The sequence below is a fragment of the Microtus oregoni genome, unplaced genomic scaffold (genome assembly GCF_018167655.1).
Source record: "Microtus oregoni isolate MIOR12 unplaced genomic scaffold, Mior012 000086F_ref0000336, whole genome shotgun sequence".
Lineage (NCBI taxonomy): Eukaryota > Metazoa > Chordata > Mammalia > Rodentia > Cricetidae > Microtus > Microtus oregoni.
Genome location: NW_024544552.1, coordinates 4,011,168 through 4,023,591, shown reverse-complemented (window position 1 = coordinate 4,023,591; position 12,424 = coordinate 4,011,168). Strand labels below are relative to the sequence as shown.

The 12,424-nt window shown below is 46.4% G+C and overlaps 1 protein-coding gene across 1 annotated transcript; it reads left to right on the top strand.

Annotated features, from left to right (window-relative positions):
* The first annotated feature begins 4,017 nt into the window (after positions 1-4,017).
* Positions 4,018-9,797, top strand: LOC121442064 (myelin protein P0-like). Its single transcript, XM_041643528.1, is given in 6 exon segments — positions 4,018-4,150; positions 6,936-7,102; positions 7,379-7,592; positions 8,142-8,277; positions 8,423-8,483; positions 8,594-9,797. Coding segments are annotated over 6 exon segments (939 nt in total). The 5' UTR covers positions 4,018-4,083; the 3' UTR covers positions 8,888-9,797.
* Positions 9,798-12,424: the final 2,627 nt, after the last annotated feature.

The following is a 12,424-nucleotide window of genomic DNA, read 5'->3' as shown; positions in this document are numbered from 1 at the left end:
TTTGTGGTTCGGTTCTTTGTGGATGGTGATCCCCCATCCTCCACCCCGCCCCCGGGTCTTTGCTTTTCCTCTCTCGTCGTAGTTTCTAGCATCGTTTGTCAAAGCTTTGGCCAAAGCGTCGCGTGATTATACTTAGTGCCTTTACCTACCTAAGTGTTTATTTTGTACGGCTCGCTTTACCAGACAGCGACTTCGCCTCGTTTTTTCACTGAGGGTTTCGGCAGCTCACTTCAACTCCCTCCTTTCCAAGTTGTCCTAAAATCTCCGAGTTAACTGACTGAGACACTCAAGGAAAAAGTTACTTTGGGCTTCCTTTGGTTCCTTAGTGCTTTCTCACGGTTCTACAGTCCTAAAGAGATGTTAGGCAAGCACTATACTTTCGAGCTGTATCCCTAGCGAGATAAGCACACTGAACCCCAATTTGGACAGTACAGGATGGGGGCGGGGCTGCCAGAGGGCCTTACACCATTATTTGCAAGGATCGGGGATCCTCTTTGACCACCTCCATTAGGCCTGAGAATTCCAGGGCTTGAGCTGCTGCCTGAACCAAACTCCCACCGGCCAAAGACAACGCTCCCTTGTTTCTTTTTCAGGGCTATGTGGGTGACGCCCACAGCCACAAGAACCTGGGGCGTGGAGAACCCAGTTTTTGATTTATATGTGCTGTATATAAATGGTTTTGAGGAATCCAAGTACTGAAATCAGTTGCAGAGCACTCTCAACTGAGAAAAGAGAGTGAGCTAGTGAGAAAGGAACGAAATTGAATGCCAAAGTTCCTGACCCTGGGAGCTGTGGTGGCGGGGCAAAGGGAGAAAGACTAGGGGGAGCGCAGGGCGACTAATTCTATTGTAAATCTCTTTCGGTTGTGTTAATATTCAGATCCCATTTATATTTAGCTCGCTAGCACTCTCCTGCCTTTTTCCTTTCAGGATTTAAATAGCACAAATTCGCGTTTCCCCCTGCATCAAATGAATAATATTATTTCTGTAAGGTTTGACAACTCTCTTTCATATTTTAGGGACTGGAAGGGACCTTAGAGGTTCTCTCGTCCAGTCTTCTATTCAGTGCAAGAATCTATTTTGCAGTGTTTCTTGATCTTCAAGACGGCTGCAGCACAGTTGAGTGCTGGATACATCAAAAAATAAGTTTCATGCTGGGAATAGTGTGCTACCTGCAGTCCCAGCACTTAGAAGGCTAAAATAAGAAGATCGTGAGTTTGAGGACAGCCTCCAGAGATAGGAAAAACAAAACAACAACAACAACTAAAACAAAACCCTGCTTTTAAAAATTTAGTAAACAGGGGGCTGGAGAGATGGCTCAGTGGTTAAGAGCACTGGCTGCTCTTCCAGAGGTCCTGAGTTCAATTCCCAGCAACCACATGGTGGCTCACAACCATCTGTAATGAGATCTGGCAACCTCTTCTGGCGTGCAGACATACATGGAGGCAGAATGTTGTATATATAATAAATAAATAAAATCTTTTAAAAAAATTAGTAGGAGCCGGGCGGTGGTGGCGCACGCCTTTAATCCCAGCACTCGGGAGGCAGAGGCAGGTGGATCTCTGTGAGTTCGAGGCCAGCCTGGTCTACAGAGCTAATTCCAGGACAGGCTCCAAAGCCACAGAGAAACCCTGTCTCGAAAAACCAAAAAAAAAAAAAAATTAGTAGGGGCTGGAGAGATGGCTCAGTGGTTAAGAGCATTGCCTGCTCTTCCAAAGGTCCTGAGTTCAATTCCCGGCAACCACATGGTGGCTCACAACCACCTGTAATGAGGTCTGGTGCCCTCTTCTGGCCTGCAGACATACACACAGACAGAATATTGTACACATAATAAATAAATATTAAAAAAAATTAGTAAACAGGAGAAACAACAAAAAAACAGCTTTTAAAAGTAAACAGGTTAATCAGTAAATACAGTCTTCTGATATTGAACTCTAACCCTCTCTAACCCAGGCTTGGTGGCACACAGGCAATCCTAGTACTTCGAAAGTAGAAGTAGAAAGATCAGGAATTCAAGATCATCCTCAACTACAGGTTGAGTTTCAGGTAGTCTGGACTACATAAACCATTATCTCAAAAACAGAAACAGTAAAATGTAATGAATGTCTGTTTAACTCAGCTCTGTTTTTTTTTTCATTTTGTTTTGTTTTAGTATATATAGGTGTTTTACTTGTTTTGTGTGTGCACCACGTGTGTGCTTGGGGCTCCAGGAGGCCAGAAGAGAGAGCCAGATCCCCGGAGCTGGAGTTGCAAACCTGTGAGCTGCCATGTGGGTGCTGTGCTGGGACTCAGTCCCCAGCCTCTGGGACAGCAGTCAGTTTTCTTAACTGCTGAGCCATTTCTCGGTCCCATCACTTGTCTTTTATAATTTTATTGACCGTATATGTATAATTGACTTCTTGCCAGTCTGTGAAAGTGCTATAGGGGACTCAAAGATACACGAATATGCTAACCAGCCCACCTGAAGAGACTTACAGCCTTAGCAAGGTCAGTAAAGAAACAAACATAGAAAATAGTAAAGCTAGGCATGTAGCCAAGCAAGTAGAATGACTGCCTAGTATTCACAGTGCCCCAGTTTTTAGGCCAGCACTGCAGATAACCGCACAGCAGTGTACACCTGTAATCCCAGACTCTGGTCATGTAGACATTCCAAACATCTTGTTTGTTTGCTTGCTTGATGAGATGATCTCTTATAGCCCAGGCTAGGCTTGAACTCCTGAACCTCCTGCTTCTACTTCCTAAGTGCTAGGAAGACAGGCATAAACTGAGGCTGATTTCCCCATCTCTAATTCAATTCTTGAGGAGATCCTTCCAGTGCACTAGAATAAGTCTACCCTCTTGAGACTGTCATTTGAGACCTTCAAGCTTCCTGTTCAGACTTGTTTCCTACTGTACCGTAAGATCCCCACATCAAATCAAACATGGATGTATATAATCTGCTCTAAATATGCCCAGAGCTTCACAAATGTCACACACACACACACATACACAGACACACGGGATGGGGGAAGACGACTTACTTTTGCTTCTGCTCTCCGCTGTTCCATCTAGCCACTGTCCCTCCTAGTCCCCTTTTTAAAATGGCACTTCTCCTTCAAGGTCCCTATAGAACATTATCCCCTAGACCTGACTGCTCCTTCCTCTGAACTTTATATATGAAGTGAAGGTTATTTGAAGAACCTAAGCTTCCTGATGGAGTGAGTGGTTGGTGTTGTGTGGTATTCCCAGCGTTCTGTTCATTGGCTGTTGATGAGTTTGTTGGCTGTTTCTCCCCTCTGCCTCCTCAAACTAGATTTTGAGCTTGCAGGCAGAACCGACTTACCATTTGAATACCAGCATTCTTATACTTTCTAAATGGCCGGCACGCAGGACGACACGTGCCTTTGCTTGTTTAAACTGCCTTACAGCATAAGGTGTTGAAGGGTTTCCTAACAAAAGGGGGAGATTTGGGCTTTTTCTTGGAAGTTTCTAAATTAAAAAAAAAAAAAGCTTCTGTCTAGGTAGAATCTCCTAGGATTCAGAGAGATGGAAAAAGTTGTTCCCAAAGGGCTTTGTCATCTCAAGGAGGCTACAGTGTTGCCGTAGCAATCAGAACAACATGGGACATCCTAATTTGGGAGTTCTCTGAAAGAAATTGGCCTCTAGGTCCTGGGGCTCTCAGGCAAGGAGGCTAAGAAGGAAGCTTTTGCATGGCCTTTTGGATCTAGGTTTCTCAGCTTATCTATTCCCCAGAGAAGGGTGTCTGTGTCCCTTTTTCTGTCCCTCTCCCTCACCCCCCCCAACATTCCAGCCTAGGGTAGGGGGAGGTCAGAATATACAAAGCTCTCTGTGTATGGGGTGGTATGTGTTCTCCCACCCCTCCACCCAGAGTATACAATGTCCCTTCTGCTCCATGCCCCCTGCCACCCTCCCAACCACCTCTCAGTCGCACATGCCAGGCTGCAATTGGTCACTGGCTCAGGACAGCCCCCTCATGCTGGGAATCCAGGGGATTTTAAGCAGGTTCCAGAAAACCCTGCTCAGTTCCTTGTCCCCCACTTTCTTCACCCCACAGACGCTCTGGGCCCTAGCCCCTACCCCAGCTATGGCTCCTGGGGCTCCCTCATCCAGCCCCAGCCCTGTCCTGGCTACCCTGCTCTTCTCTTCTTTGGGTAAGTGAAGCCCCCAAGTCCCGGAACCCTGAGATTCAGGTGTTCTCTCAGCAACTTCTCCAGGTCCCCGCTATGCTCTTCACAGCAAGTGAGAGCAGGAAGGGGGTGCCATGTTAGGTGTGGGGAGGGAAGGGATATATCATTTAAAGGAAGCAGAAAGGGTATTTCTTGAAAAGACACAGTAAAAGAGATCACAGAGAGCTTCCCTGAGCATCCAGGTTGGAAACCAGTCAGATGTCCCCAGATCCACGCTGACAGCCCACCAAGAAGCAAAGAGGGGTATGGCAAAGAACAGGATCAGACGCTGGGTTCTGAACCCCATTCATTCCCAAGTGGTGCAAGAGCTATCCAACCTTAATTTCCCAGAAAAGAAAAGCCAGGCAATAAGAACTAATGAGTGAGCCCACCCTCAGGGGTCTCAACTTCTTAGATTGGGTGTCTGGCTGTGGCCTCTCGTCTATAATGTGAGTGAATCCTAAGATCCTGTCCCACTAAAGCCTTCTTCTTTAAACTGAGCAACCTTTTCCTTTACCTCTGACAGATGTTGAGTGAGCAAGAGAACATTAGAAAGCAAGGTTAACTAAGTGGATTCTTCCAAACTGCCTTGCCTTCCAAAGGCAAGCCAGAGTAAGGGTGGGATGAGCAGCAGGGGAGGGGAACGGTTAGAAAAGCCAAGGTTCTTTCCTTGGTCAAGTTCAACTCTTTGGGTTGTATATCCAAAAATTAGGCTTTTTTGGTTCATACTGGGCTTTCTGTGGTTCCCCAAGATTATGGTGAAGATAGGAAGTTGGGGGAAGCCTTGGTAAAGGAAATGAGGAGCTAGGGAGGCTAAGGGGGTGAAAGCTTTGTCCCACCCATAGAACCACTGAGCAAGTTGAGAAGAGCAAAGATTAATGATGGAGTAGGAGGAATAGGAGTCAGAACCAATGAATAACCCTCTTTATTATATTGGGGATTCCCAAGGAGGCTCTAAGGTAGAATTTCCAGGAGGCAAAGAAAAGATATTGCATGCTGAGGTGGAGGATTCAGGACCAAGAGGGTGAGAGTGGGTGTGGCATGAGCCTCTAGCACTGTTTAGACAATGAGACTTTGTTTGGTTGCCCCCTCCTAAAGAACAGAAAAGTCTACAGTTGTCCCCAGGGCCAGCCCACACACAGTCTCCCTGGAATGACTCTCCTTGTGTGGGTGTGTTATAGGGGTGGCAGCGGGCCAGTGTGACCAAGACGAGGGAAGATGCGTGAACCGCAGAGGTCCACATGCAGAGTCCCCTGAGTGCTGGACTTTGGGTCTTACTCTGTACCAGTTTTTCCCGACAGTGATATGAAGTCCTTTCTTCCCTGGCTCCCCAGTAAAGAGCAAACTAAACGGCAACCAGGGATGCAGCAGGACAATTGTGCCCAGCAAGAGGACTCGTATTCCTAGTTGTCTTCTTCTTCCTCCTCCTCCTTCTGTCTTCTTGCAAGAATGTGAATTTGCTGTACTGTGAAATGCTATAAAACTGCTTAGTATGGGCCAGGCGGTGGTGGCGCAAGCCTTTAATCCCAGCACTCGGGAGGCAGAGGCAGGCGGATCTCTGTGAGTTCGAGACCAGCCTGGTCTACAAGAGCTAGTTCCAGGACAGGCTCCAAAACCACAGAGAAACCCTGTCTCGAAAAACAAAAACAAAAACAACAACAAAAAAAAAATTGCTCAGTATGGAATGATGTCTATGAGTCATCACAGAAAGCCATCCCAGATACATAAATTCTTAATTCAAAACAAAAAAGTAAATTATAATCCAATATATGGTATATACACTGTATTTTGAAAAGCTCCATAAAACAAATTTAGCCATTTGTTATAAGCACAGATAGATCTTGAGTGTATTGCATTTATATTGGGTTTTATACATAGAGAAAGTATATTTACTAACTAGTAATGGTGGTTCAAAGTGGGTGGAGATATCAGGAAAGAAATTGGTTGTTAGAGTAAGTGTCAAAGGAGACATTATCTTTATTTGTATTGCTTTAACAGCTTATAAGAATGCATGCACGACACGGTGGTGCATGTTTTTAATTCCAACATTCAGGAGACAGCAACAGGTGTATCTCTGTGCATCCCGTTGGTCTACATATTGAGTTCCTGATCAGCCAGGGCTACATAGTAAGACTCTTTGTCTTAAAAAAAAAAAAAAAGCTGAGTGGTGGTGATGCACACCTTTAATCCTAGCATTCAAGAAGCAGAGGCAGGCTGATCTCTTTGAGTTTGAAGCTAACCTGGTCTACAGAGTGAATTTCGGGACAGCCAAAGCTACACAGAGAAATCCTATCTTGGAAAAAACAAAAACAAAAACATTGGCACATGACTGTCATTCCAACACTCAGAAGGCTGAGACAGGAGGATAATTACTATGGGCTATAGTAAAGCTGCCTCAGAAGAAAGGAAGAAAAAAAGGAAGAAAGGAGAAAAAAGAGACTAAAAGGGAAAGTGAGAGTTGGCTACCACCCACCTTCTAGAATCCTACAGAAAAGCACTGATCTATCTCCTCCACGCTGAGCCTGCTTAGCTTTTGAGATCAGACAAGATGGGATACATTCAGGGTGGTATGGCAATAGACACGAGGAGCAGTCTTTCTGCTGAGACCGTGGGGCTGATGCAAGCATTTACATTCACCAACCAAATTCGTCCAGATGTGTTTCTTTGGTACGGCCTCACCTGCGTCCCAGCCCTTGATGGCTGGTTGGTCTCACATCCTCTCCATGTCTGACTGTTCCTGTGTGTACATCTCATGTTCTTCTGCTTGCAGTGCTGTCCCCGGCCCTGGCCATTGTGGTTTACACAGACAGGGAAGTCTATGGTGCTGTTGGCTCCCAGGTGACCCTGCACTGCTCCTTCTGGTCCAGTGAATGGGTCTCAGATGACATCTCTTTTACCTGGCGCTACCAGCCTGAAGGAGGCCGAGATGCCATTTCGGTAAGTATGCTAAGCGGGGTAGGGGAGTATCCTGGAGTTAGATAACAGGGTGCTTCAAACAACAGAAAAGTGAACTTGGGCTACAGAGGGAAGCTATTTTATGAGCCATAAACTCAACTGTAGCAAAGTAAGTAAACAGTCTTTGTCACCTTGCCTAGGACCTGTGTGCACTGTCCTTCCTCTCCTGGGACAAGATCTGTTATCCTGAGTCTGGAGCCAAGTTTCAGCAGTTTTCACACTAGGGTTCCCTCACACTATTTCCCTCGTTCCTCGTAGATCTTCCACTATGCCAAAGGACAACCTTACATTGACGAAGTGGGGACCTTCAAAGAGCGCATCCAGTGGGTAGGGGACCCTCGCTGGAAGGATGGCTCCATTGTCATACACAACCTTGACTACAGCGACAACGGCACTTTCACCTGTGATGTCAAAAACCCACCAGACATAGTGGGCAAGACTTCTCAGGTCACGCTCTATGTCTTTGAAAAAGGTATGGGAAGGGACAGGGGACAGGGGTCTGGGAAGCAGTACAAAGAAGGTATCAGGGAGGGCTGATAGACTGGGGGGAGGGCAAACAGATTAACTAATCTGGATGTGGTGGTGTGAGCCTTTAATCCCAGCTCTGGGGAGGCTGACGAGGTGATTGCCTGGGTCGCAGAGTGACCAGGCTGAAATATATAGTAAAACCGGGGTGGGGGGGTGTGAGGAGCCGTGGGGGTAGGCATGGAGGTTCTGACTGGAATCCTAGTACTTCAGAGGCAGAGGCCGATCCATCAGAAATTCAAGGCCATTGTCAGCTACGTAGCAAGTACCCAAAGACTAGTCAAAGGCCAATCTGGGCCACGTGGGACCCTGCCCAGCCCAAAAAATATAATAAAATAATAGTAAAAAACAAAACTCTGGGAAGGGAGGCAAAAGGCAGTCTTGGCTAGAATTTTCACATTTCCAACCACTGGAAATGGGTGTAGGGCGAAGCAACATAGATACAGGCTTCTGTTACCTACCCCTCCACCCACGTTATTTCTTTGCCCCTTCCTAGTGCCCACTAGGTATGGGGTGGTGTTGGGAGCCGTGATCGGGGGCATCCTCGGGGTGGTGCTGTTGCTGTTGCTGCTTTTCTACCTGATTCGGTACTGCTGGCTGCGCCGGCAGGCGACCCTGCAGAGGAGGCTCAGGTAAGGGGCGGAGCCTGACCCCCACCTTCTATCCAGGATCCCCCAAGACTGCTTCAGAGGTGGGAGGGCGAAAGAAAAGAGGAAGTGCGTTCGCTAGGAGTAGGTTCCAGTGAGACCAATCCTGCTGCAACCCCTCTTTCCACAGTGCCATGGAGAAGGGGAAATTTCACAAGTCTTCTAAGGACTCCTCGAAGCGCGGGCGTCAGGTTAGCGAGACGTGAAACTGGGGAGGAGAACGATGGGAACCCGGGACAGCAGCGAGGGATGGGTGGGGGAGGTCAAGACCTAAGCTGAATGTGTGCAACCCTCCCCGCAGACGCCAGTGCTGTATGCCATGCTGGACCACAGCAGAAGCACCAAAGCTGCCAGTGAGAAGAAGTCTAAAGGGCTGGGGGAGTCTCGCAAGGATAAGAAATAGCGGTTAGCGGGCCGGGCGGGGGGTCGGGGGTCTGCGACGGAGTCCTCCAAAGGCTCTCAGGTGGTGGTCATCGAGATGGAGCTTCGTAAAGATGAACAGAGCTCAGAGCTCCGGCCTGCAGTCAAGTCCCCCAGTAGAACCAGCCTCAAGAACGCCCTCAAGAACATGATGGGCCTGGAATCGGACAAATGATGGTCACGTCCAGGCCCTGTCAGAGCAGGGGGACCTAGGCTCCTCTTTTCCCAGGTCTAGGTACTTTCCTCTTGCTCCTCAGCCCTGCCCTGCCCTTACCTCCCAATGAGATGTAAAGTTTCATTTCAACCTTCCTTTCCAAGTTCTTGTATTCCTCCCTCATCTTTACCCCTAGGCTTTCTCGGAGCCTAGGGACTAACCCTACTCCTCGCCTGCCCCAAGGGCTGCGTGTTTGGTGCCTGTCCCTCAGGCACCGAGAAGAAAGGGACCTTGATAGCCTCTGCCCAACAATAGGCCACTTGGCCTCCCATCCCCCACAACTCCACCCCAGCTGATCCCCCTGGCTCTTTCCTGCTCTCTCTTTTCCTTCCCTCAGAGGCCCAACTCCACACTCTTGTCTTTGGGCTCAAGTCCACATCATCTAGACCAGACTCTCCATCGGGGTTTATTTAGGTTGTCGAGCATTTTTTATTTGTTCACCATATTTTTTTCTGTTTGTTTATCTGAGCCCATGGCCCCATGACTGAGGACCAATGACGTCATGTGGCTTTTGCAGTTCCCCACTCCCTGCTAAGTCTTTATCTCTTCCGGAGAGCCAGCCAGCCCAGGCAGTGGAGCCCCTGATCCTCAGACCTCAGCTACATGATTGATGCCCTCTGACCACACTGGAGCAGAGTTCTGGGACTCAAGATTTGGGGAAGGAGAGAGAGAAAAATGGATCCTCACGGGTCAGGGGTCGTGTAGGGGGCTTTAAGAAATAATGAGACAGCAAACAGCAAAACCACAGGAGAACAGGAGGGAAAGGAAGAGGTTGCGCTTCCAGGCGCAGGGGATTGTTAGGATTTTTCTACGTTCTGCACATTTCTTCTACCACCTCCAAATGTCCTTAAATGTTTAATAAACACTGACATTTCCAGACACCGCTGCCTCTATCTTGCATTTTCTAGTCCTCATAAGAATCCCCACCTCTTTCTTCTCTCATTCCCAACCCACATTTCTCTGTGTCCAGCTCTGCTTGTACATGGGTGGAAACGCAATAGAATAGCTTTCTTTCCTGAGACCTGAACTCTAAAACATGCCAGCTGCTCACTGGTTGTGTTCCCCAGGCTGGTTACTTGCCTTTGGTAAGTTTGGTTTGCTCTTCATAAACACACAGGACCATTTTATCCACCCTGTGTGATTCCTAGACCTTTTGTAAGAATCAAGTAAGAGACGGTGGAACCCTCCACAGCTATAAGCTTAGTTGTACATAGTATAACATTCTGGCCTTTGTGGGCAATGGGTGCTCACATGGTACATAGACACACATGCAGGCGAAACACATGTACAAATAATAAAATAAAATTAAAAATAAACGAGTGTACTTTATAAACTAGCAGAAATTTCATTCACCTTCACAAATATACATAGAACTTTAGGCTAAGCATGACAGTACATACCTATAACCTCAGCACTTGGAAGGTACAGTCAGGAGGATCAGAAGTTCAAGACCAGTTCTGCCTAAATATCAAATTAAAGTTCAAGGCTAGCCTGGGCTACAAGAGACAACAACAACAGCAACTTCATGTTCTTTGTTCTCTATTCTAGAAACACTATTAATAACTGACTAGACAGTTTGTTGATATATCAATACACACACATACACACATATATATATATCACTAATATATTAGAATCCTTAGCTGACTGAGGAAACATGTTTGTGACAGCTTCCCCTGGGTCAGGGGGATCCACTGGTTACAAAAGAGAGAAAACAACTATATGTCATTCCCCTTGTAAGCCAAAGACGTAATTGACACTGGCTTTGCCAAACCCAAGAGTGTGTCTATTCACTTGAGGATATGGTTTACATATTTAAATTTTTCATTTCTCATTAGTTTTTAAAGTGAGGGTGTGTGTTCACACACATGTGAGTTCTGCTGCTTGAGGAGTCCGGAAGAGAGTATTAGATTTCCTGGAGCTGGAATGACAAGCCATTGTGAGCTGCCTGATGTGAGTGTTGGGACTTCTCAGCAAGAGCAGTGCACAGCCTGTCTGTGGAACCATCTCTCCAGCTGCTCAAAAGGGTTCTTCGTAAAAGACACCAGCACAATGTCTGAAGGAAAACGGAGATTTTATTTCATGCTATATTAAGAAAATGAAACATAGAGGTAGGAAAGTGTAGTGGTCCACTACTGTGACCTTCAGAAGGCCGGAAGGTGAAAGGATTGCAAGGAGTTCAAGGCGAGCTAGAGCTGTGCAACAAGACCTTATTTAAAAAAAAAAAAAACTAAACAAATACACATATGAGTAGCACTAAATGGACTCAGCATAGTGTGTTTATTCATCTTTCTCACACACACATATACACACACATACAAACACACTCACACACACACCATTAATTAAAGAAAAGTTCGTGAATTTGAGGAGTAGGGGAGACAATTATTAAAAAGAAACATTTGTCTAAAGTCTGACAAGTTGGCAGATGCCTGCAATCATCACTTTTGGGATTTTGAGACAGAAGGATGGCCTTGAATTCAAAGCCAGTGTGGGAGTTAGAGGGGGTGGTGGAGGCACGGGATATTTGCTTAAACTCCTTTAAGCAACACAGGAAATCTAAAAATCACACAGGAAACACTTCAAAATTTTAACCTCTTTATTGGCATAAAATACTGTAATAAATATTATAAACGAAATCCGAAAGTGAATTGGTAGTGACCGAGGAAACACGAGGCATTTTAATAGCGTCCATACTTCCACTCTGTCTACAGTGTGCTTCCCTGTGTAACGAAGCCATTTGAATATGTCTATTCTGGTATATTATCTGCAGTGTGTCCCATTGTCCTATGACTTCCAGAAGGAACTATCTAAGGAGGGAATGAGGATGCTGTTCTTGCGGTCTTGTGATCAGGCTGACTTTCTGCCTCTCTGGAGACTGTGACTCTCTTGCTTTTCCAGATTTGGAGTCTGACCTGTCACTTAACCAGAAGAAAGAGCACCTGTGATACCTAACAATATAAAAAGCAGAACTCCCCACCCTCAAATTCTCAATTTCCAGAAGCATAGACAACAGGGACTATATTTAGAGTGGTTATGACAAACAGGATGACAGCGGGTAATTAAAGTTAGTCCGGTGAGGCCTGATTCCCAAACACCAAACACATGGCAGGGACAAGGAAGCTTCCAGGAACCACTACCTCTGCTAACAAGATCAGAAATCAGGAACACTCAGGAACAAGAAGCTAAGGGCTGGGAAGGAAGGGCAGATCCTAGAATGATATCAGCCAGGGATTCCCGTAAGAGGAAGCCAGTTCCAGGACAGGGTCTAAAACTACAGGGGAAACCCTGTTGCGAAAAACAAAAAAACAAACAAACAAAAAAAAAAGGAAACAAACTAGCTCAACACTGGGCAAGATCAGTACAACTCTTTCCTGCAACACTGTCAAGTCTCTGAATGCAGCTTGAAATACTGCCCAGAGAGAATTCTTGTCTCTTTAACACCCTATTCCCTGTTCCCACTCCTGACCTCACCAGACCTTTATCTGTCCAAGTCTG